This window comes from Oryctolagus cuniculus, chromosome 20, assembly GCF_051225735.1.
Source record: "Oryctolagus cuniculus isolate XC-2025 breed Fujian yellow rabbit chromosome 20, ASM5122573v1, whole genome shotgun sequence".
NCBI lineage: Eukaryota > Metazoa > Chordata > Mammalia > Lagomorpha > Leporidae > Oryctolagus > Oryctolagus cuniculus.
Genome location: NC_142886.1, coordinates 43,385,470 through 43,408,132, shown reverse-complemented (window position 1 = coordinate 43,408,132; position 22,663 = coordinate 43,385,470). Strand labels below are relative to the sequence as shown.

The 22,663-nt window shown below is 61.8% G+C and overlaps 1 protein-coding gene and 1 long non-coding RNA gene across 4 annotated transcripts in view; one reads left to right on the top strand and one right to left on the bottom strand.

The window, feature by feature from the left end:
- The window catches only part of ASB2 (ankyrin repeat and SOCS box containing 2), a 37,098-nt gene that overhangs the window by 1,977 nt on the left and 12,458 nt on the right, over window positions 1–22,663 (top strand). Inside the window, exons 2-6 of one of the 2 annotated variants that reach the window (XM_051839133.3) lie at window positions 9,019–9,297; window positions 16,367–16,477; window positions 18,325–18,491; window positions 19,215–19,370; window positions 21,097–21,342. In XM_051839133.3, the coding sequence (XP_051695093.2) occupies window positions 9,092–9,297; window positions 16,367–16,477; window positions 18,325–18,491; window positions 19,215–19,370; window positions 21,097–21,342 (886 nt within the window). In that variant the 5' untranslated portion in view covers window positions 9,019–9,091. Of the gene's footprint in view, window positions 1–9,018; window positions 9,298–15,094; window positions 16,478–18,324; window positions 18,492–19,214; window positions 19,371–21,096; window positions 21,343–22,663 lie in introns of those variants that run through there. The other variant, XM_089322730.1, reaches the window with a different exon arrangement.
- LOC127488746 (uncharacterized) lies at window positions 12,558–17,634 on the bottom strand. 2 transcript variants are annotated; one of them, XR_007916538.3, is made up of 3 exons: window positions 17,480–17,634; window positions 13,268–13,367; window positions 12,558–12,885 (listed from the first exon to the last, which is right to left on the bottom strand). It is a non-coding gene; the product is annotated as an uncharacterized LOC127488746 (long non-coding RNA). The 2 variants fall into 2 exon arrangements; XR_016226876.1 differs by lacking the exons at window positions 12,558–12,885; window positions 13,268–13,367 and adding an exon at window positions 16,880–17,278.

Here is a 22,663-nt window from a genome sequence, read left to right as displayed (position 1 = left end):
CCCCTGTGCTGTTCCTGCTTGCATCAACCATTCTTGCACGCGGGCCAGATCCCCAGTGCCCCGGGCGGCAGGGGGAGGCGAGGGCCGAGGCTCCGTGTCATCCACGGCAAATAATAACACGGGCAATGCCTGTGGGCGTTCAGTGACCACGGGATGCTCCCCACTGACTCCTCAAGGCCACCGTGCGCGAGCGGGGCCCGTCGCCCGCCTTGTCAGAGGTGGACCTGAGATTTGGAGAGGTGGAGGCTCCTGCCTGAATCCAGGGAATCCAACCCGGCCTCTTCCTCCAGGCCCACAAGCAAAGCCACGGCCTCCTGCAGGTTCTCTGGGGACCAGGGCAGAAGCAAAACAGCACCCGCGTGCACCCAGGAGAAATGTCCCTGGCACAGGGCGGGCGTCATAAGGTGCCCGTATACTGTGGCCTAGACGGGTCCAAGAGACTTCCCGAAGGAGGCACAGAAATATCTCTGGGCCCACCCAGCGGCTCCGGAGGGCTTGCAGCCTCAACTCCGTCCCGAGCGCCAGCGCCGGGGCATTTGCTACCCAGGGGCAGAAGGGAAGCTGTTGAGCACTTTGGGGGTGACGGGGATGTTTGGGGAGGCCATGGTGAGGCCAGACTCACTTGATTCCTTATCTCCCTGGTTTTTTATAGACAGGGACAGAGAGAGACGTGATTAAGGGGAGAAGAAACAAACAGGGGAGGCTGAGAGAGGAGCAGCAAAGGATTTCAGTGAAGGCAGGGGAGGGGGATGAGCCCAGAGGGAGAGAGAGAGAGAGAGAGTGGGAAGAGGGCCCGGCCGATCTGTAACCTCCCAGCCAGGCCTGCGGCTGCGCGCTGGTGAGGAGGGGGCTCTGGGAGAGCCCAGGCCCCCCACTCTGCTGCCTGCAGTGAGCACCCACAGGCTCCCAGGGCCTGCGGGCCAGAGCAGGGCTGGACAGGCCTGCACTTGGGCTGTTGGGGGGCTGGGCAGGGCTGCATTTGGGCTGTTGAGGGGCCCGGAGGCTCGGAGGTGGGCGAGCCAGTCCCCCGCCCACCCCTGGCCACCATGGGCACACACAGCCAAGGTGGCAGAGGCTGGGCCGGGGGCCTGGAGCCCCGTGTCCCGGGCAGTACATTGCTGAGCCACCCTGGTGGGCCGGCTGCCGAGGGAGGGGCCTGGGCCAGGGGGCAGGGGCAGCGCCCCCGTGCGGGCGGCTGAGACAAAGGTGACCCACGGGCCTGACTTGATAGCCTGGGTGTCCAGAGAGAGAAAATGGAAACTTGGCATTGGCTGACGCTTTTCTTAGCTGGCGCTCGTGGGCACGGCCTCAGTCCCTGGGCCTTGGGCCTGGGTAGTTTACCCTCCCCCTTGGCGTGGAGCGCTTTCCACAGAAGGCAGGAGCCGATTTTTTTCCCTGTTTTTCTTGCTCCCTTCTCTGCCTCTAACCCTCGCTTTTTGGGGTGACTTCCTCAATGAATCCTCGTAAGCAAAGTACTGAGGCTTGTTCTTGTTCCCTAGAACATTAGGGAGAGATTCACCCAGAACTGGGTCAGCAAGGGGTGGCTCCACGGCCGCCGGAGCCACAGTGTTCCCCTCCGTGCAATGGGCACAGACTGTCCGACTGTGTGGTGAACAAGTCAGATCCGTGGCTGTCACCTCCTACTGGTGCCCACGTGACAGTCACATCCCCTGTCTGGGCCTCGGTTTCCCCTCCGCACAAAGGGGAGAGGAACCCAGCCTGGTGGCACCGGCCGAAGTCTGCAGCCCTGAGCAGCCCGAGGCCCAGGCCCCTGACAACCAGGAGATGGCTGGAAGCCAGCACAGGAGGTTCTGAGGTTCATCCTCAGCGTCTGGACTAAGGGCTCAAACCCCCGCAGCTGGGCGGCCCCTGCGGAGCCCTGCCCCACAGCCCAGGGCCCATCTGGGGCTTTGCCTGAGCCCGAGGGCACGGTGGACTGGATTCCCTCCCAGCCCAGGGCACTCCGGAGCCAGGGCCGAACCTCCAGGGGGGCGAGGGTCCGAAGCAACTACCCCTCACCTCTGCGCCCAGTGTCACGGGAACGGGGGGCAGGCGTCCGGGGGCAGCTCCCCTGCCCCTTCCATGGCGGACTCAGCCTGCCCCTCTGCTCGGTGGGGACGCTGACTTCCCCTGGTGCTGAGAAGGTCAAGAGGTGCAGCTTTGGGAAGCGGTGAGGAAAACACGCAGGGACCCTCGGCCGCCGCTCAGGTCTGACAGCAGCAGGACTCGGCACGAGAGAAGCCCTGCGTGTCCCCCAGCCACGCTGTATGTCTCCCAGCCACGCTGCGTGTCCCCCAGCCACGGGGCCCCCACAAGGGTTTCCTCAGCCGTCCTGGGTCCCCTCTGCATGCTGGGCTCAGCAGGGCACAGAGATCCGGCTCCCGGAGAGGGGGCGCTGCGGGGCGCGGGGTTGGGCAGCCCTCCCTCGGGGAGACCTGCAGCCTCTGGAAGAGAGGGACAGATGGTCCATGCACACCTGCGTGACAGGCGCTCTGCGAGCACATGCATGGCACATGTGTGTTATTGCACTGTGTCACGTGTGTGTTATATGTTCTCATAGAGGCTTCAGCTGAACTCCAGCGCTACTCAAATCTTAAACCCCAAGAGGCTGCTGTTAGAGACACAGGCTGAGAACTGGGCAGAAGTCAGAAGTCAGTAGTCGCCTCTCTTCCTTGTCACTTTCTCCCTGGGTGCGCCTCAGCGTCCACATCTAGCAACGCTCTGTGGCAGGCGCAATGCACGACTCAAGCTGGAAGCACGTGCTGAGCACCTCAGTGGCCTGCAGGGGAGGCGTGTGGTCCCCGTGCCGCCTGGGAGTGGGGAGCAGTGATCTGAGAGGGACAGGTGGCTTTGAGCGGCAGCAAAGTGGAGTGGCCCACGCTGCTCACCCTGCGGGGTGCGGGTGGACCCCAAGAGAAATGCAAGTGTTCACACAGCATTGCTGAGCAAGGGCGCCGAGCTCCCCCTGCGGGCAGTCAGCCGGGCCAGAGATTCAAGGCCAGGACAGAGAGCCGCCTGGGCTGCAGGTCGGTCCTTGACCAGGGCCTGGGGGCTATGGGAGGAGGGGCTTGGGGAGAGGCGGGCAGAGGCAGCGGGGCTGGCTGGGAGCAGGGCAGACTCTCCTCACCTCCCTGCTCCCTCCCAGCCACAGGGGCTGGCGGCCACCACTTGGCCTGGCCTGTTGTCTCCAGAAAGCTTACTTTCACTTTCGCTCAAGCTCGCTCTCTCTAGATGGAGGGAGCTTGGGGAATCGCTTAGGCCACGCCTCCTTGGGAACCATCCTGTCCTGAGCTTGAGCCTCTTCCAGCAGGAGGAGTCCCGGATGTCGCCCCCACCCTGGGAGGCCACAGCAGGGGCTCTGAGCCCCAGTGCCTTTAGAGTTTTCCAGGGGCCCTGGGCTGTGTGCCGGGTACTGACGCCCACATCATCCCTGAACCTGATTGCTTCTGTCGACACGGCCACAGGCTGTGTCTGCATGGTCTTCACCCTGCAGATGGCCACAGTGGGGCGCGGAGGGTGTGAGGAGCCTGCTCCCCATCACACGGCCAGCAGGTGGCAGGGTAGTCACCAAGGCCAAGGCCGTCTGCCCCACTCAGCATCTCTACACCTCTCCTTCCATGCACCTGAAGAATTCTCATGACCCTGCCCTTCATTCTCTGTCTATCCAGCACTTATGAAGCACCTACTGTATACCTGGCTTTGGCTCAGGTCCTGGGGTTGCTGCAGGAATGGGGACACAGTCCTGTTCTTTGGGAGTTTCCCGACTCCACAGGGCACCAGGCCCCTCTCAGGGGGTCAGGTGCACTTGGGGGCAGCTTGAGATGGTGTAGCAATCAGGGACGCTTCCTGGTGGAGGAGGCGCATGGGCTGACTTGCCAGGCAGGGCAGGCAGAGGAGAGCATCACGGGCTCTACGTACGAGGACCACAGAGGATGGGAGGTGGCTTGTCCGGCCTCACTCCTGACCCCAGGTCCTGGCTGACAGGGAGCTGCATGGGCTGGAAGACAGCTGCTGGTCCTCCTTGATGCCCCCTGCCCTCCTGGCCGGGCTCCCTGCAGGCCTAGTTTGCTGATAGGACATCCAGGGGTGATCTCTGCCCACTGCTGCCCCACAAACGACCCCACTCCCCACCCCACCCCACCCCCCACACACAGGGCCTCTGCCCTGCCGCCAGTTCCCAGGCAGACCCAGGCATGCGGCGGGTGGAGGACGACCCCTTTTCTTGGCCCATTTCACAGATGCAGAAACTGAGAACCCACTTAGGCACTGATCTGAGGACTTTCCATGTGTTAACCCAGGTCATCCTGTCACAGCCGTCTCTGTCCATTTTACAGAGGGCCCTTGGGAGAGGTGACAGCTCCCCAGGACCCAAGGGTTGGGGTGCAGCAGAGAGAACATGAGAGGCGCTCCCGGCCTGCTGCCAGCCGGCTGTGCACGCCAGCCCTGGAACACCCTTCTGCTGTCCACCCTGGGATGGGCCGGGCAAGGCCACTGGCCTCCTGCTCTCCCTGGAAAGGTGCATTTTTAATCCTGATCAGCCCCTCAGAGAGGGGCTGCCGGCCGCCTACCAAGACCCAGGCCCTGAAGGCAGCTCCGTGCCCAGGCAGAGGCCTCAGAAACTGAGCTGGGCAGGGTGAAGGCAAAGGAGAACTGAGGCAACCCCAGCATCACCCTCCTCGCTCCTGCGGAGAGAGTTACTCCTGTTAGGGCCATTTTACATATGGAGAAACTGAGATTCCAAGAAACCCAGCAGCTAATGACTGGAAAGGCTGGGACTGGAACTCAGTCAGCTGACTCCATGGCAGCTTTGGGACTCCCCAGCCCCGAGAGAGAGACCCCGAGCATCCCTGGCAGGGCTGTGATGGCGTCGGGCCGGCAACCGGGAGTCTCCTCTCCTGGCTTGCTTGCAGCTGGGTCCACGGCTAAGCCCAGATGCTCCTGAGCCCTGTGCATTCCACCAGCAACCCCGTGAGGTTCACCACTTGTGCAAGGGGACACTACAGGTGGGTATCACCCAAGAACCCCCAACAAGATTGGGATTCAGATGCCACTGTTCCAGGCATCTGTCTTCATGCAAACGCTTCCCCTCCTCCTTTGAACCTCAACGGTCTCATCTGTAAAATGGGACCACACACAGGGGCTCCTTTTGGAAGGAGTGGAGGTGTGGAAGAACTAAGTTAACTGGTTGAGAAAGCTTTTTTCCTTGCAGAGCTCTTGTGAGGTTAACGCAGTGTGGACAGTGTGCCCCCCGCCACGCACCCACCGTGGGAAGGCACCGGCAGCGCCTGGTGACCCTGGAATTAGCTGGAGGTAGGGCAGTTCCAGGTGCAGGGCGGTGTGAGGCCTGTGGTCAGGGAGGGGCACTGCAGCCCAGCACTGCCCCTCAGCCTCTGACTGGCCCATGCAGTGAGAGAGTGGCAGGACCTCAGTCCAATCACTGCTCTACCCTGTGTGAGCCGCCCACCCACACCTGGCCCATGTGTTGCCCCCAGCACGGGGAAGTGCCCGTCTTGTTCCCATTCTTACTGATTCAGGAACTGAGGCCCAGCCCAGGACAGGGAAGCACCTTGCCCGAGGTCACAGAGCTTTGTAAGTTGCAGAATGGAGATTCGACACAGAGCTCCTGACCTCCAGACCCGAGAGCCCTGCACTCCCTCCTGGTGCCCTGCTCCCCTGTGGCCAAGCTAGGCTCTGTATACACTAGGAACCTGTCCAAGTGGCCATGGGGACTCCCAGGAGCAGGGAGTTTGGGGTTCAATGGCACAGGCCCCACCAAACGTCTCACTGAATTGTAGGCTCTTCAGAACTGGAAAAGCCCTTGGGCACCTTCCAGCTCCAAATCCTCCGTTCACCGTGGGAAAGCCGGAGAGGGCAAGGACTTGGTAGGGTCACACAGCACCGGAACATCAGCATGGAGATTGCAGCTCAGGCCTCTGACTCTTGGCCCAGTGCCCCCTGGCCTCGGCAGCCCACCCTTAGGACAAGCCCTTGGCAGCCACATTTTCTGCCGGTTTGGTGCCACACACACGGAGGTGCCATCTTGCTGCAGGTGGGTGGGTAAAGCTGGACCCTGGCCCTGGAGAGGCACACACAGGCCACTCCTCACTGGGCAGAGCCCCTCCTCCCTCTCCTTGAAAGCAGACCTGGGCCAACCCAGCCTGGGAGGGACCTCAGCCACACACAGGCCGGGGACAGGGCAGGAAGCCCGGCCTCGGCCAGCTGGGGATAGAGACCCATCTGGCTGCACGGGTGTCCCCTGCCAGGACAAGGGGGTGGAGGGCAGGCTGGAATCTAACTGCCAATTAACAGACGGGACAACAGTGACGGAGCCGCCTGAGCAAGAGACGCGGGCACAAACCCAATGTCTCGGTTCCGGTCCCAGGTTCTTCTAATCTTAGAGTGGATGCCACCATTGGTGCCGAAGGGGTGGCCCCCAAACGTTAGGGTCTTGGGGCAGCTTCTCCTCCCCTAGCGTGGAGCCCAGCCCGGCCACTGACCCACTGATCTAGAGCAGTCGTGGCCACACTGGGAAGTCATGAGAGGCTTGGACACTGCATGTCCAGGCCCCAGCCGTGGAGGCTTTGGGCTCATTGGCCTGGGCTGGGACAGGGTCTGGGTCTACTTTCAAGGCTCTCAGCAAGACCTGAGGACCATCTGTTAAGATGATTTTTGACTGCATAGAACAGAAAACCCAACTCACCTTGGCTGGACCCACAAAGATCTTCAGCCTTTTGCTATCAAGTAGGCTGGGGGTGGGTGCAGAGCCAGCATGAGTTTAGCAGCTCAGTGATCCAGTGAGAGACCTAGAAGACCTATCATTCATTCTGTCCAGCTCGCTCACTCCACCTGTCACACACTCTGTCCCCGGCGTGGTCGCAAGGGAGCCGCCGCAGCTCCAAGCTTTAACCCCTCCAAAGCAGAGGTTGGGGCCAGGAGTCGTTTTCCTCTCTGTTCCCTCGTGTCTTAGGGAAGGAGGTCTCTGCTAGCAGCGCCCCAGCAGAAGTTCTGTCTTTGGACAAAACCAGGCTATGTAGGCCGGCGCCGCGGCTCACTAGGCTAATCCTCCGCCTTGCGGCGCCAGCACACCGGGTTCTAGTCCTGGTCGGGGCGCTGGATTCTGTCCCGGTTGTCCCTCTTCCAGGCCAGCTCTCTGCTGTGGCCCGGGAGTGCAGTGGAGGATGGCCCAAGTGCTTGGGCCCTGTACCCCATGGGAGACCAGGAGAAGCACCTGGCTCCTGCCATCGGATCAGTGCGGTGCGCCGGCCGCAGTGCACTGGCTGTGGCGGCCATTGGAGGGTGAACCAACGGCAAAGGAAAACCTTTCTCTTTGTCTGTCTCTCTCACTGTCCACTCTGCCTGTCAAAACAAACAAACAAACAAACAAAAAAAAAAACAGGCTACGTGCTCACTAGCCAGGAGACGGGTGTGTTGCCCCTGGCTTGGAACAATCTGGATTCATCGTGGGCCAGGACACCCCACTGCATGGACAGAGCCAGGGTCTGCTCGCAGGGACCATGAGGGCATCAATGGACTCAGGCTCATCCTGTGATAATGGAGACATTCACCCAGCCTCACGGTGACCCTCAAGTTCCTTCTATAGGGCGCTGACCTTGGAAAGAGGGTCAGGGGTCAAGTGCACACATGAGCTACTGACCGCAGCCCAGAGGGAGAAGCTCCTCTCTCAGGGCACTTGCCCCCGACCTGAGCACGAGGAGCAATGCTAGGTGTGTAGGTAAGCCTTGACAGTCAAGCACTGATCTGCAGGCCAGCCCACACCCCAAGACTCAGCTGGGCAGGGCTCCCCGGGCAGGTGAGCTCCAGTTGCCCTCCACGTGGGTTCCCTCTGGGGCTCAGCCTGAAGCGCAGCTCCTCTCCTTGGGCTGGCAGAGGAGCAGGCGCAAACTCCAAGGCACAAGTCCGGGCTGAATGGCTGTTTGTGTCGCGTCCACCTGTGTTCACGGCCAGAGCAGATCACGTGGATGTGGGTCCACCAGCGCTGGGGAAGGGAGGGGGAATATTGGCCTCCAGGGGGCCGATAACCAGGCTAAGGATTTTCTAAAAGCTGTCTCTTCCACCGAGGTCCGTCTCTCCCTGAAGCATTTTTCAAGGAGCCAGCCCCTGGGATTAACGGACCAATCATGCGACTGATTGATTTTAACCAGCTCGTGTGACCTCCGATAGTGGGCCCACGTCTGATTCATCTCTGTGTCCTCAGGCCTAGCACAGCGCAGGGCACGGGAGCCACAGCATGACAGCACGTGGCTGGCGATCGGAACAACAGTGTAGCCATCGCTGGTGCCACTCCCCGAGGGCAGAGCTGTTTGTCTGTCGGGGTCACTGCTGTATCCCCAGTGCTTGGGAGAGAGCCTGGCTTAGAGTAGGTGCTCAAGAAATCATCGTCCAGTGACCGTACGTGCACATACGTGTGTGTACACATAGGAACGGATGGCTACACGTGGAGCGAAGAGGTGGGACTGTGGATGGACGGGAGGACAGACAGAATGGATGATGTAGGCATGGATACTGGTGGTAAGACGGACGTGTGAGTGGTTGTGTGAGTGGACAGACAGATGGACAGGAAGATGGATGGGGGGCTAGGAGGTCTGGTGGGGGGTAGGTGCTTAGACGGTCGGATATATAGATGGATAGGTGGATGGGTGGATAGATGAGGGACTGTCAACAAATTCATGGAAAATATGTACTAGGAAAATACCGTGCACTGATATTCAAAGTTATTTTTTTTTTGCACCAAAACATACTTATTTTAAATCCCATTTTCTAGGAACCCCTCTTGCGGGTGGGTGGGCAGTGGAAGGCTGTGTGGAAGGGTGAGTAAGTGGCTGGATGGAGGGAGGGACCGGTGAGCGGACAGGTGGATGTGTGCATGGCTGCGTGGCTGAGACGGCCAAGTGGGTGACCAGTGAGTCCGTGGCCGACAGGAGGAAGCACAGCCTTCCGTGGGCACACGTGGCCGTCTTGCAGAACGGCTGCGACCAGGACACTTGTGGTCTCTTCCAGGGTTTTCTCCCTTGCCGTTCGCTCCTCCCCGCCGAGGGGCCGTTCTGGAAGCCAGGGCGCGAGGAGGAAGAGGATGGCGACGGAGATCCGCGCTCGGGGCCGGCAGCGCGCCATCGGGCAGGAGGAATACAGTCTGTACAGCAGCCTGAGCGAGGAGGAGCTCGTCCAGATGGCCATCGAGCAGAGCCTGGCCGACAAGGCCTGCGGCCCGGCCGCTCCTGAGGCCGCCGGCTCCACTCGTGCCAACCGCCAAGCTGCCCACTGCTACCCCAGGACCAGGTGAGCGAGACAAGGCCCAGAAGGCATCTGAGAGGGGGCCCACCGGGGCGTCTGTAAGGTGCGGGTCCCAAGTGCTGCTGTCCAAAACCAAGCGATCCCAGTCTCCGGGATGCCTCCCAATGCCTTAGAGATCTGTATTTGTCATCTAAGCTTACGGCGACGGTGCCAGGCCCTGCGGTAAGTGCGTGCAGCGGGCCCTCGGTGTCCGCAGGGGGTTGGTCTCGGGACCCCCATGGTGACCAGCACCCCCTCAGACGCTCACGGCCCTGGTATAAACTGGCCTAGAACCGGCCTGTGTCAGAAGCTCGGCTCTGTGTGCTTGCAGTCGGCTCTGACGACACCGTGTGCTCGGGAAAGACATCCTTTCCCCCTAAATCTCTCTGGCCCGTGGTTGGCTGACTCCACGGACGCCGGGGGCAGCTGGGCACCCGCGCCTCGTTGCTCCAGGCAGAGCCCACGCCCCGCATACAGAGGCGGAAACCGAAGGCCAGGGCTGAGGTCACACGGCTGCAGGGTGCAGTTGCCCACGGTGGGACCTGCTGGCTCCTGAGCCCGAGCTCCGGCCGTGCGGGGCTGGCTTTGCGCTTGCGCTCGGCCTCTGTAGAGCAGGTGCTGGGAGTCCGGCCAGCGCTCCCAACCCCGGCACAGCTTCCTGAGGAAGCATGCCTGGGAGGCCAGGGTGAGCGCCCAGGGGGCCTCCTGCCTCCTTGTTCCCGCTCCATCTCAGCATCCAGGTCACAGCACCTCCCCCAAAATACAACGCGAGTGCCAACTGCAGCCCACAGGTGCAGTTTCTAATACATACGCTCAGGGCCACATGACGGAAGTGAGGAGAAACAGGCGAAATTCATTTTTCTCTCTATTCGATGCCCAAAATATCGTTTCCACGTATCATCAGTACAGAAACCACGCAGGAGACGTGTGCCTTCTTTTCCTGCTATGATGTCTTGGACATGCAGTGGCAGCTTGCAGCACGTGGCAGGTCAGAGTGGACACACAGCACGTGCTCAGAGCCACGTGTGGCCAGTGGCTGCCAAGTGGGGCAGCTCCCATCTCAAGGACACCTTCCTTGGGAGAGCTGGGAGCCAGAGTGAATGGAGTCTTTGTTGAATGAACCCTTGAAACGCTTTTAGGAAAGAAATGAATTATAAAAGTGCTTTTGCTCACTCCTGAGCCAAGGTCAGGTGTATTTGGGGGGTGAGTGGCAGGGGCCTGAGGATGGCTAGGATCCTTGTGTTGGTGTCACGTTGGGGCAAGGACCTCAAATCTCACTGTCTCTAGTAACCAGCTGACCTTGGGCAAGCCACTTACCCTCTGAGAAGCTCAACTTCGCCTCTAATCACAACAATAAGCAGGCTTTGGCAGTGTCCAGGCACAGCTGATCAGGGAGAAAGGCAGGCAACGGCCCATCTCAGCCCCGCCCCCAAGGGACACCTGCCTTTGTGCCCTTGACCCTTGCCGGGCCGGAGCCCCTCTGTCAGGCCGGCTGGGCTGAGGACGCCCCTGTAGCCTCATTAAGTAGTGCGGCAGTGCGGCGACTCCAAGGCCTTGAGCTGTCCCTGAGGACCTGGCTTTCTGGGGCAGAAACCCAGCACCCAGGGAGCTAACTCAGCGAGGTCTACACTGGAGGAGGCAGACACAGCTTCCTCCTCTCAGCTGGGATCAGAGGCAGCAGGGCAGCAGAGGCCGGCGCTGTGTGGAAGCCAGCAGGCCCTCTCCCCAGCGGAGCCCCTCCCACAAGCCCCAGGGCCACTTAGGAACCTTAGAACCGATGCCCCCTCCTCCATCTCGGGGTGAGGAAGTGGGCAGCAGCGTGGGCCGTTGCATTTCTGCAGCCTCCTGGGGCAGCAGCCCTCACAGGGAAGGGAAAGCCCTCCCCCTGGGTCAGGCACCCTCGGCTACGACGCAGGCCCAGGCCACGTCCCTGCCCTGGTGGGACCCGAGACCTCCTGGCTTCAGCCCTGCCCCTCTGTCCCTTTGTCTCTGGACGGGGCTGTGCCTGGGAAGAAAAACCCTTGGACGTGGTGTTGAATGCAACTCTGCTCCTCCCCCTGCACACAAGTGCCTCCCACATGCCCGACACACATGAAGACGCTGGGTGCTTTAAGAAGCCACGCAAGGTGGATGGTCCTGGGGCCAATTCACAGATCAGAAAACGCACACGACAGGGCCAGAACTGGAGCGAGGTCGGTCAGCTCCGAGGTCCAGACGGGCAGCAGGCTCTGCTGACGCCACCAGGGCCGCTTGCCGCTTCCTCCCCAGCCCCCCACCTTGAAGTGGGGTTTGGCCTGGTCATATCCGCCTCCCCACGGTCAGGTTCCCAGAGCCACATCTCACGCACACCCAGGCAGCTCCTTTGCCTCCCTCAGGTCTCCTGCTGGAGTTTACCTCTCCCAGGTGCTACCCCAGGCGCACCCCCAGGCCCTCGCTCTGGCTGCTGCAGCTGTTTTCCTATTTGGCATGAAGCCCCATGTCTGACCCAGGGCAAGCTCCGAGATCCGTGAGCAAGCGAATGGGTGAGCAAAATCACGAAGCAAGAGGCGGGAAGAGGAGTAGCTTTGGAGTCACAACGTTCCCCCTCCTCACTCACTGGCTGTGCAACCTTGGCGAGTTACTTTCCCTATCTGAGCCCCAGTGACTTCATCCCTAAAATGCAAAAAACGAAAGCTTGCCTGGCAAAGATGAGGAGGTTGGTGCGGGGGCTTCCCGCACAGCCTGCAGCTTGGCTGGGCCTCCCCGCCCCTTCCTAGTGCCCTGAGCGCCCGCCCTGTGACGGCCTCTGCTTCCCCAGCTACACTGCGAGCTGCCTGGGGACAGGAAGCAGACATTGTTCACTCTGGTATGCTCAGCCGAGAGCCTGTATACCATAGGTGCCTAATATGTACATATATTTGGCAAATAATTGCACTTTAAAACCCAGAAAGTGGATGAGGCATTTGGCTTAACAGTTAACGTGCTGCATGGGACACGGGTATCTCGTACCAGGCACCAGGGTTCAAGTCCCAGCTCCTGCTAAACGTGCACCCAGGGAGACAGCAGGTGCTGGCTCAAGTCCTTGGGTTCCTGCCACCCACGTGGAAGACCTGGAGGGAGGTCCAGGCTGCTGGCTTCGGCCTGGCCCAGACTTGGCTATTGTGGCATTTGAGGAGTGAACCAGCATGTGGAAGATCTCTCTGTCCCCTCCCTATCTACCTTTCAAATATTTAAAAAGAGAGAGAGAGAAAAGAAGAGAACAAGAAACCAACAAAATACTCTAGGAATGTAGTTGGTCATTATCTTCTGTGACCAAAACAGCAGTCACCGGAGCCGTTGGGGTCCCGGGCACGAGAGCCAGCTCAGCCCCACAGGAAATGGGGTCTCCTCTCCAGAGCCTCTGCCCCTTGCTTGTCCCCCGCCAGGACGTCAGGGGTGACGTCTGGAAGCTGCACGAGGACCACCGGGCACGCTTTGGCCCAGCGCTGCTCCCCGAGAGGCAGAGCCGCCTTCCTGCACGGTGGAGGGGTGAGGCCAGGTGTCCACGCTGCCACGGCCCGGCCAGCCCCAGAGGGTATACCGTCTTCAGACTTCCGCATTTCATGGAAAATGTTTCTGAGAAGACAAAGGAGGAAAACGCAAAGCAGGAAGTTGCTCGGGTGCTGCGTGCACAGCTGTGAGCAGTTCAAGTCCGCCCACCCACTCTTACTGTGCACTGGCCCTGGGCCTGGGGGGCGCCCTCTCTGCTCTCCTGGTCGAATGGCGGGAAAAGCCACAGGTGCACGGGGACCAGCAGAGAGAGCGCAGCGGCAGGGCTGGCTCGGTCTCCGAGCGACGCAGAGAGGTCAGCTCACCCAGGCCAGGGCGGGGGCGTTGCGGGGAGAGGAGAATGGAGGAAGCGAACCTCCGAGGCCCCCCCCCTTCCTCATTTGCAAAGGAAGCCAAGTTCACCCCTGCACGCAGGGGCAGGGGTGACGGGACGCTCCGAACTTGCTACCTGAACGAACGCGCGGGCAGAGCTGTTGCCATGTGTGTTTCTCGTCCCTCTCCACACGCGGCTCCTCTCTGGCCAGCCCGGGGAAGCTGATCCACGGACCCTGGGGGAGTGAGCATTGCAGGGCTGGGGGGTAGCTTGAGGCCAGGAGCTCTCCCCTACTCTACCCAGGAATTTGAGATTTTTTTTCTCCTTCAAAGGCCTTGGTTTATCTGTCTGGATCCGTTCATTTGGATTTATGAAGCACCTCCTGCGTGCCAGGCATTGGACTCTTGGTATCTGTGCCCAGTGCCCTGGGGTTCAGATGCAAGGACAGACAGAGCTTCCTGGCACAGAGTAGGCATGGGAGCCCCCTCCCCAGTGCAGACGCCTGCTTGGCACCAGCGGCCAGCCAGCCCTGGCTCAGTGTAAATCCCTTCCTGGCCAGGCGTCTTGCTCAATACACAGACTGGTCATTCTCACCTGGCCTCGTCTGCAGCCAGGCTCCGCTGGGCTCCAGGTCGGGGCCTTGGAGCTGGGTGATGGTGACTCACCAGCCCCCAGCCTGCTGCAGATACATGAAGGTAGGGAGGGCCTTCCCTGAGCCCCGGCCAGGTCACGACCTGGCCCACATCCGCCCCGGGCAGGTTTCTCTCACCTCCGATGACAGCCCTGACAGCCCTGCGGTTTGCCCTACTGGGAATTACCCGGCCCGGGGCCCTGCAGGGGGAAGTGGGGCCCCCAGCCTCCATCAGCACCAGTGCAGCCCGAGGGCTCCGAGACTCACCCCACAGTGACCCTGAGCAACCGCATCCTGAGTTCAGAGCTCCAAGTCCAGCCAGCGCCACAGCTAACCCACACTAGGCTAATCCTCTGCTTGCGGTGCCAGTACCCCGGGTTCTAGTCCTGGTCGGGGCGCCGGTTCTGTCCAGTTTCTCCTCTTCCAGTCTAGCTCTCTGCTGTGGTCCGGGAGTGCAGTGGAGGATGGCCCAAGTCCTTGGGCCCTGCACCCCATGGGAGACCAGGAGGAAGCACCTGGCTCCTGGCTTCGGATCGACGCAGCGCCGGCTGTAGCGGCCATTTGCGGGGTGAACCAACAGAAGGAAGACCTTTCTCTCTGTCTCTCTTTCTCTCGCTATCTTACTCTGCCTGTCAAAAAAAAAAAAAAAAAAAAGTTCCAAATCCTCCCGCCCAGATCTCAGCTCCCTGCTGCAGCTCTGTGATTGGATGTGTCCTTGTCGCTTACCCTCCTAGCATGTGAATGACTCAAGGAGTCACAAAAGGGCACGTTTTAGTGATCCGTCTCCCCCAGCCCCTGGTGCAGAGCTGGGGACCCAGCCAGAGCCGGGACATCTGTGCTGAATGGAACTCAGTCTGTCCGCTCCTCATCTGTAAAATGGGAACATGCCCTCTGCCTCCATCGGCTGGCAGGGCTGGGGGCGAGGCGGGGCTGAAGCGATGCCTGGACTGGCTTTGTGAACGTTTGTCCTGCGCGCTCGTGAGGGGACGTCCTTGTCACCATCTCACCCCTGCCCCACCGGCCTCAGCACCCCTGCCACCCCTGCAGCCATCGGGATAGTGCGGGGGGAGATCCTGGCTTCAGGATGGTGCCTGGGGAGGTGGCTTTACCGCTGCTGATTTTTTTTTAAATCTTGCTAAAAATATCTGACAGCAATAAGGGGTCGGGGGCCACACGCCAACAGGGGATGAGAGTGGCTGAGACCCGAGAATTGCAGAGACAGAAGCCCAGGGCTTCGTCAAGACCACCAGGCAGGAGGCTGCGGGGGTGAGCTGACCCGAAGCCACCTGGCAGCTGCTCAGCCCCTCCTGCTCGCAGGGCCAGGAGCAGTGCTGGGAACATGGAGCCCAGCAGCTGGCAGGGCCTGAGGAGGGCAGCCTTGGCTGGCTGGGCTTTGCACGCCCCTTCCCACATGGCGGCTCTTGGATCCATGTGATACTTGGAGTTTCTCCCCAGCTATGCGAACAGTGAGGATCCCCCCCAGTCTCACGCTGCCCTCCATTGTGCAGGTGAGGAAACCGAGGCCCACAGAGGCCAAGGGGCTTGTTTGAAGCCAGGGCACCTGGTGACGTGGAGGCTGCAGAACGGGAGGGAGGAGGGAACGGCGTTTGGAGGAGGGTGTGCGTGGGGATCCGGGCGGCTCCACTCCCGCAGCCGCTGCCTGCAGCTCAGTCCGAGCCCCAGTGTCCGCACGGGCAAAAGGCAGCCACGTGGACGCCTAGGGCTAATGAGTGAGGGTCTGTGAATGAGCACGGGCAGGGGGCGTCAGAAGAAGAGGGTGATAAGGAGAAGGCAGAGGTGGCGGCAGTGACAGGGGGTGACAGCGCCTGTCCTCTATTCAGCACTGTCTGCCCCACAGCGGTGCTGGAAGACCATGGGTCCTGCTCAGGGCCACCGTGGCAGCTCCCCACGGATTGCCCTCCGCTAGTGGCCGCGTCCTCCCCAGTCCCACCCACGGCCGGCCCTCCGCGCTGCCTGTGACACAGGGCAGCTCTCATGCCGCCTGACAGGTGCAGGACAGACAGGGCTGGCTTTTCTCGGGCCACACGGCTAGGAAGTGCCAGAGCCTGGGCTTGCGCTTCTGTCTGACCCCAAGCTCTGACCCCGCTGGTTTCCGCGGCTGTAACCTGCAGACCATGTGTGCCCAGCCCTGGCATCTCAGCTTGGCTGCCCTGTCCCCGCTCCCCCACCCAGCTCTCGTCCAGCCCCTGCAGGACCCGCCCGGCAGGCTGCTGAGCCTGGGCCCCTTTCATCCTGGGACCTGCTGGGGGATGAATGTCACCTTGCCTCCTATCTGCTCTCTTGTGGTTGGCTGGGGAGGGGGACCGCCAGGCTGGGGGTGAGGTTAACCTCATTGTTGTCTTATATGGTCATTTAAATCTCCCAGGGCTTCCTCCAAGGGCCAAAAATAATCTGGAGACGCAGCAGCTGTGTCCAGCACACAGAGAGGACCCGGCCATCTGCTTTGGTTCAGCGCCCTGTGCCTGTCTGTCACTCAGTCTCTCCCCGGCTCTGCCTCCATCCTCGGTCCGGCCTCCAGCCATGACCCGCTTCTCCTATGCAGAGTATTTTGCCCTTTTTCACTCCTGCTCTGCACCCTCCAGGTCCACCGCGCCTCCCCAGAGCCCGCCAGCCACGGCCCCGGCCCCCATGGGCTTGTTCCAAGGGGTCCTGCAGAAATACAGCAGCAGCTTGTTCAAGACCTCGCAGCCAGTGTAAGTGACCCCCGCCACCCTGGGCACTGTCTGAGCGGGGGTGGCCGGGAGGGTGGGGGTGGGGAGCAGGGCCACAGCACCCAGGAAGCTGGGGCACCCAGCAAACCTCTTGCAGGTGCACACCCCCCTACCCTGGCTGCTTCCGCGGTGCTGGGCTCCGTGGCTGCAGACTGCGGGCCTCCAGCAGCTGCCAGCCAGACTGCACCCATGACTGAGCCCTCGAGGCCCCCCGGAAAGGGACCCGTGTGGGAGGGGGACCCAGCAGGAGGCAGGCTGGGGCCCCAGGAGCGGGGAGCTGAGGGCTCTGAGTCAGCTGTTTCTGGCCTGTCCCGGCTCCCTCCTGCTCCACACCACTGTGGCCCTGGGCGCAGCCCCTCCAGACACCCACACCCTCAACTTTCGTTTTGTTTTGTGGTCTTTATTTGTTAAGTGTCAGGTGCTAAAATCCAGAAATAATCGGAGCTGCAGGAGGGGTTCTGCCTGCCTGGCACGGGCACTGGGCTCCCGGCTGCCTGGGGAAGCCGCGCCGTCTCCCTCGTTTCTCTGCACCCCCAGGGCCCTCGAGGTGATCAACAGCCAGGGCTGGGCACCCATTCCTGGCTCCGCGCTGCAGGGAGGGGAGGAGCCACCAGCCCGCGTTTGCCTCTCAGCACCAGTCTCAGGCCTGCTGCCCCCACGGCTTCTGGTGCTGCTTGTGGGGCCGACAGCCAGCAGAGGGGGTCCCAGCACTGGGGGCCGACAGCCAGCAGAGGGGGTCCCAGCGCTGGTCCCAGCCTGGAGTCACCTCTGAGTCTCCCTTCTCTGTAGGACAGGATGGAAGGGACAAAGTGGCCTCCAGGGTGCCCCTCTGGGGCAGGCTCTTGGAGCTCACAGAGGGGTCGTGCCCCACAGCTGGGGAGCCGCGCAGGGGAGTGACGCCCGCGGCCCCTCGCCAAGGCCATGAGCAGAGCTGGTGCCCTCCCTTCCCTTCAGCGGGGCTCCTCCAGGGAGGGGGCCGCCTACCACTTGGGGTGCTTCCTGAGGCTGACCGGGGTGCTCTGCCGCCGGCACTTCGCAGAGCGGCAGCGCTGGTGCTGATGGAGGCTCCGGGACGCATCTGGTCAGTTTCCCACCGTCCTTGCTCGGGCTGTGGTTGACTGACTTCTGCGCTCTGTGCTATTAATAACCAGAGAGTCAGGAGGAAGTGCAGCTCACACCGGTGGGGAGGGGGAGCTGCTGGGAGGCGTGTGGGCTAGCTCCTGGGAACAGTGCCCCCCTCCAAGCTCACTTTTCCATCCGGAAAATGGGGCTGTGTGTACAGCAGCCTCCGCAGAAGGGGGTCTGGGAGTCCTAGCGGGCATGGCACTCACTGGCTCCCTAAGGATGGGGAACAGAGCTGAATGAATGATTGAATGAGTGAATGGGCAAGGTGACTCTGACAGCCAAGCAGAGACATCTTTCTGACAGGTTCCAAACTGCGAAGGCTTCGAGGTCATCAGCCCTTCGAGGATCTGCAGTTTTTAGCACCCGGAGGTGGCAGGAGTGAGGACAGGGAGGGGAGTAGGGAGGCCCCCGAGAACTGCTCCCCAGAAGGGTCTGTGCCTCCCCTCCAGGCTGCTGGCAGCTCAGCATGGCCCTGGCAGGTGGACAGGCGGGGTGGGCCCTGTGTGCCTGCACCTCCCGCTAGAATCGGCCTTGCATATCATTTGCTGCAGCCATGGCAAAGCAGGGGGACAGGGGGGTCCCCAGGGCACTGAGCCCCTCTCCTAGAGCCAGCAGGGACGACCAGGACCGGGAGACCCTGGGTCACACTGACCACGTGGCTCTGCCAGCAGGCTCCTGAGGACTGACTGCTCCTTGTTCCTCAGGGCCGTGGACCCCATGCTGAAGGCCATCAAGGACGGTGACGACGAGGCCTTGAAGGCCATGATCAAGGAAGGGAAGAACCTCGCAGAGCCCAACAAGGAGGGCTGGCTGCCGCTGCACGAGGCCGCCTACTATGGCCAGCTGGGCTGCCTGAAGCTCCTACAGCGGGGTGAGCGGCGCTGGGCTGGGCGCAGCCACAGTGGGGAAGGCACTGGGGAGGGCTCTGACCCTCATGCGCAGGGCAGGCGGTCACCACTGTTCGGCCATTAGCGTCACCAGGTCCGGGGAGAGGAAGCGACTTGTCCTCCCTCCATGCCCCCCTAACGCCCCCCCATTCACACGCCCCCCGCTGCTGGCACCTCCCCAGGCCACCCAGGCCAGGAGAGCCTAATTCCTAGAAAAGGATTGAGCGAGGCCTGACACTGGGGAGAGCCACTGCCAGCTCATTCCAGAATGTTCCAAGGGCTGATTTGGTGTGGAAAACACTGCAGCTGTGCCTGGCCCCCGCCAAGGCTGACCCTACCAGCCCGGGGACCCTGGGCCAGTCTGGGCTCCTCCTGAGCCAGAGTCAGGTGGGGCCCTCTGCAGGCAGGCGTCACCTGTGCCCTCAAGCAGTGCGGACCCCAAAGGGCCCAGCACAGTCCTGGCAATGGCTGCCAGCGACAGCAAGTCGTCAGCAGTGCCGGCGGAAGTGCAGAAGCAGGAGGAGCCAACCAGGGAAGGCTCCCCAGAGGAGGTGGCAGCCGAACTGGGCTTGCAGGACCAGAAGAGGGCAGGGGCCAGTTCCAGAGGACACTCTGGCTGTCCGTCCTTGGGACTGGGAGGAAACCAGGAGTGGCTGTGCGGGGCAGGTGCTTCCTTCCTTGGTGAACTGCTTGCTTGGTCCTCCCAGAATACCCCGGGACCATTGACCAGCGCACCCTGCAGGAGGAAACAGCCCTCTACCTCGCAACGTGCAGGGGACACCTGGACTGCGTCCTCTCGCTGCTCCAGGCGGGGGCGGAGCCTGACATCTCCAACAAGTCCCGGGAGACGCCCCTCTACAAAGGTGAGCCCCCAGGGTGGGCTTCCCCAAGGAAGAGTCCGGACGCTGGGTGGGTGGTCTGGAGCACTGCTCCCGCCAGTGCAGAAGGGGGCCCAGCCTACTCAGATGTGTCACCCACGTCACTGGACCAGTCATTCATCCAGGCATTTCCTGCGCGCTTCCCGAAGGCCAGTACGAGGGCGGACACCGAGGGCTCAAAGATGAAAAGATGCCTTCGGTGGCCGTGGGTGCTCCTGGTCCCGTGGGAAAAGAGCTTGTTGGGGGCATTGAGGGAGCATGGTGGACAGGCCCTGGTGCCTGAGCCCGAACCCCAGGCACACACCAGCTGGCCAAGCAGGGGGCCCAGCGCAGGCACAGGCTCAGAGACGTGGGTGTGACAGCTCCTGTGCCTGCAGCCTTTGTCCCGGCTCACTCAGGACACTCACTGACCGCCCTTGCGGTGCCCACAGTGGAAATCTGAATCATGCTAACGGCTAGCATTAATCAGGTGCTCACCACGCACCAGCGCTCTCTTCTCTGGAACCTGAATATCCACCACTTATGGTACAGGCAGGCACTGCTAGAATCCTCATTTGTATGGGTGAGGCCCTAAGGCACAGAGATGTGAGGTGAGCTGCCCAGGACCACACAGCCTGCAAGGGGCAGACCTGGGATGGCCCCAGGAGCCAGACGCTGGCACCCCACTCTGGGTCAGTACAGCAGTATCCAGCTCGCACCCATGGGCTCAGGCCCTCAGCTCGGGTCTTGTGAAAATGACAGTTTTATCCTTTGAAAGGGGGCGGACAGCCCTGACTCTCACACGTGCCTGCTCCAGCCCTGGGACTATTCCGTGGGCAATGAGGACTGGGTAGCAGCAGGCAGCTGGATCCAGTGCAGGCTCCCAGGGCAAGTGTCTTCCTGGAGCCCGCGTCTGCCTGGACAGGTGCCCTAACTGTCACCTGGAGCCTCAGCTGGCCCAGAGACAGCTCCCAGGAAGCTGGGCGAGTCACAGCCAGGCGCTTGGCCCTGCTCCTACCGGGTGCCCAGCACACGCTAGCGCCTTCCGTGCAGTCTCACTCCGTCCTCCTCACCGAGACGTTTCTATTCTAGATTTTACAGGTAAGAAAACCAAGGCGTGGTGGGGTGGAGGCTTGGGCTTTGGTCCCAGTGGAGCCCCTGTGCCCTGTGCCAGCCCCCTTTGCCCCAGCAAGGACACCGAGACGCCTCCAGCGGGGCTAGTGTGGACAGGGGGCCGGGAGCAGCTCCCTGGTGACAGCTCTGGGTGAGCCAAGAGGGTCCAGAGACAGAGGGGGCTTAAAGGGGTGCTTAAAAGGAGGAGCGAGACTTGACAGCTGTGCTCACGAGTCGGGCTTCCCTATAGGAGTTGCGGGGTTGGCAGGAATATGATCCCGCCCGCTCCTCAGCCGGGAAGGGTCTTCTCACCTGGGCGACTCAGGGGACCGGAGCAGGTCACCCTGGAAGAGGGGCCTGCAGAACAGTCCAGGGGTCTCTGCAGGGTTGGAATCCCCGTTCTGCCACTTAATCTCCGTGTGACTCTAGGCAGGTCACTTGCCCGCTCTGTGCCTCGCCTTCCTCGGCGGTGAAAGGGGGTGGTAACCCCAGCCCAACAGCCAGCACCAGCATCCTACATCCCAGGTGGATGCTTGCGGAGTGAACGGCTGGTGAGGAGCGAACGGACCTACCAGGGCAGGGCACGGCTTGCTGACGGTCTTGCTTCTCCCCGGCACAGCCTGTGAGAGGAAGAACGCGGAGGCCGTGCGGATCCTGGTGCAGCACAACGCGGACACCAACCACCGCTGCAACCGGGGCTGGACGGCTCTGCACGAGTCTGTCTCTCGCAACGACCTGGAGGTCATGGAGATCCTGGTGGGCGGAGGGGCCAAGGTGGAATCCAAGAACGCCTACGGCATCACCCCCTTGTTCGTGGCCGCACAAAGTGGGCAGCTGGACGCCCTGAGGTTCCTGGCCAAGCACGGTGAGTGGTTAGCGTCGGGGGCTTGCGGGCCTCCAGGACGCGTGGCTCGGGGAGAGCTCAGCGCTGGGGGAAGGCAGGTGAGCGCCCTCCTGTGGACGCGCTCTTCCCGGAGTGCTGTGTTGAGAAGGATGCTGAGGCGCGACGCAGGTTGAGATCCGGTAGTGACGTCAGCAGTTATGGGGGTGGCGCGTGTGACACGTATCTGCCATCTCATGCAGCGACACGTCCTCGTTTCCCACATGACAACTCGGGCCCAGCAAGGGGGAACGGCCTCTCTGCAGTCCCCGAGCCACCTGGCTGCAGAACGAGCCGGACCGCACCCACTTCTCCTCCCGCACCACTGTGCACTCTGCCCTTGACCCCAGCACCGTGGCCCGGGAGGGCGCCCCACATGGGGCTGCGTCCCGAGAAGCATCAGACTCGGCATGTGGCTGAGCAGTTGGGAAAACAGAGGCGAGGCTCTCCCCTGCAGCTAGGGACAGATCAGCCCCGAGCAGCGTGAGAAAAAAGGGGCCCCGGGCAGGGCCCTGGGAGCCCCGGCCAGGAGGCTGGGCAAAGGGCAGGGGCTCAGCGGGTGAGGACGTGAGGACGGGCCGCTAAGTCCCGACAGCTGCCCCGGCCTCCTGCCGGCACTGAGTCAGGGGCTGTGCCCTTCACGGGCTGGGGCCACCCTTCAGTCCAAATATTTTTCTGTGCGGAAAGCAGCAGGCGGGGCCCAGGCCTTCCAGGGAGCCTGCCTGCGAGAGCCGGGCGGGGTCGGAGCAGCTGGTTGCCGCCCCCACCCTGGGGAGGAGAACACGGCACTTGCTGGGACCTTCCCCGTGCCAGGCCCTGGGCAGACGCATTTGCCCACAGGACCCCGAGAGATAGGGCCCACTACTCCTGGCGGTCAGACGAGAAACTGCAACGGATTCTCACTGTCACCAAGGCCCCCGTTCTCCCGGCCAGATCAGAGACCGTTCCTGCTGCGGCACCGTGGCACAGCAGGAACTGCTCTTATCACACTGGCAGCCCATTTGGGGCCGGTTTGCGTCCCGGCTGCTCTGCTGCCAACCCAGCTCCCTGCTGAAGTGCCAGGGAAGCAGTGGAGGCTGGCCCGAGTTCCCGCCACCCACGTGGGACTCCCGGATGGGGTTCCTGGCTCCTGGATCCTGGCTTGACCCAGCCCCGGCCATTGTAGTCATTTGGGGGGTGAAGCAGCAGATGGAAGATTGATCTCTCTCTCTCTCTTTCTCTCTCTCTCTCTCTCTCTCTCTCTCTGTAACTGTGCCTTTCAAATAAATAAAATAAATAAATCTTAAAAAAAAAAAAGGGAAAAGAA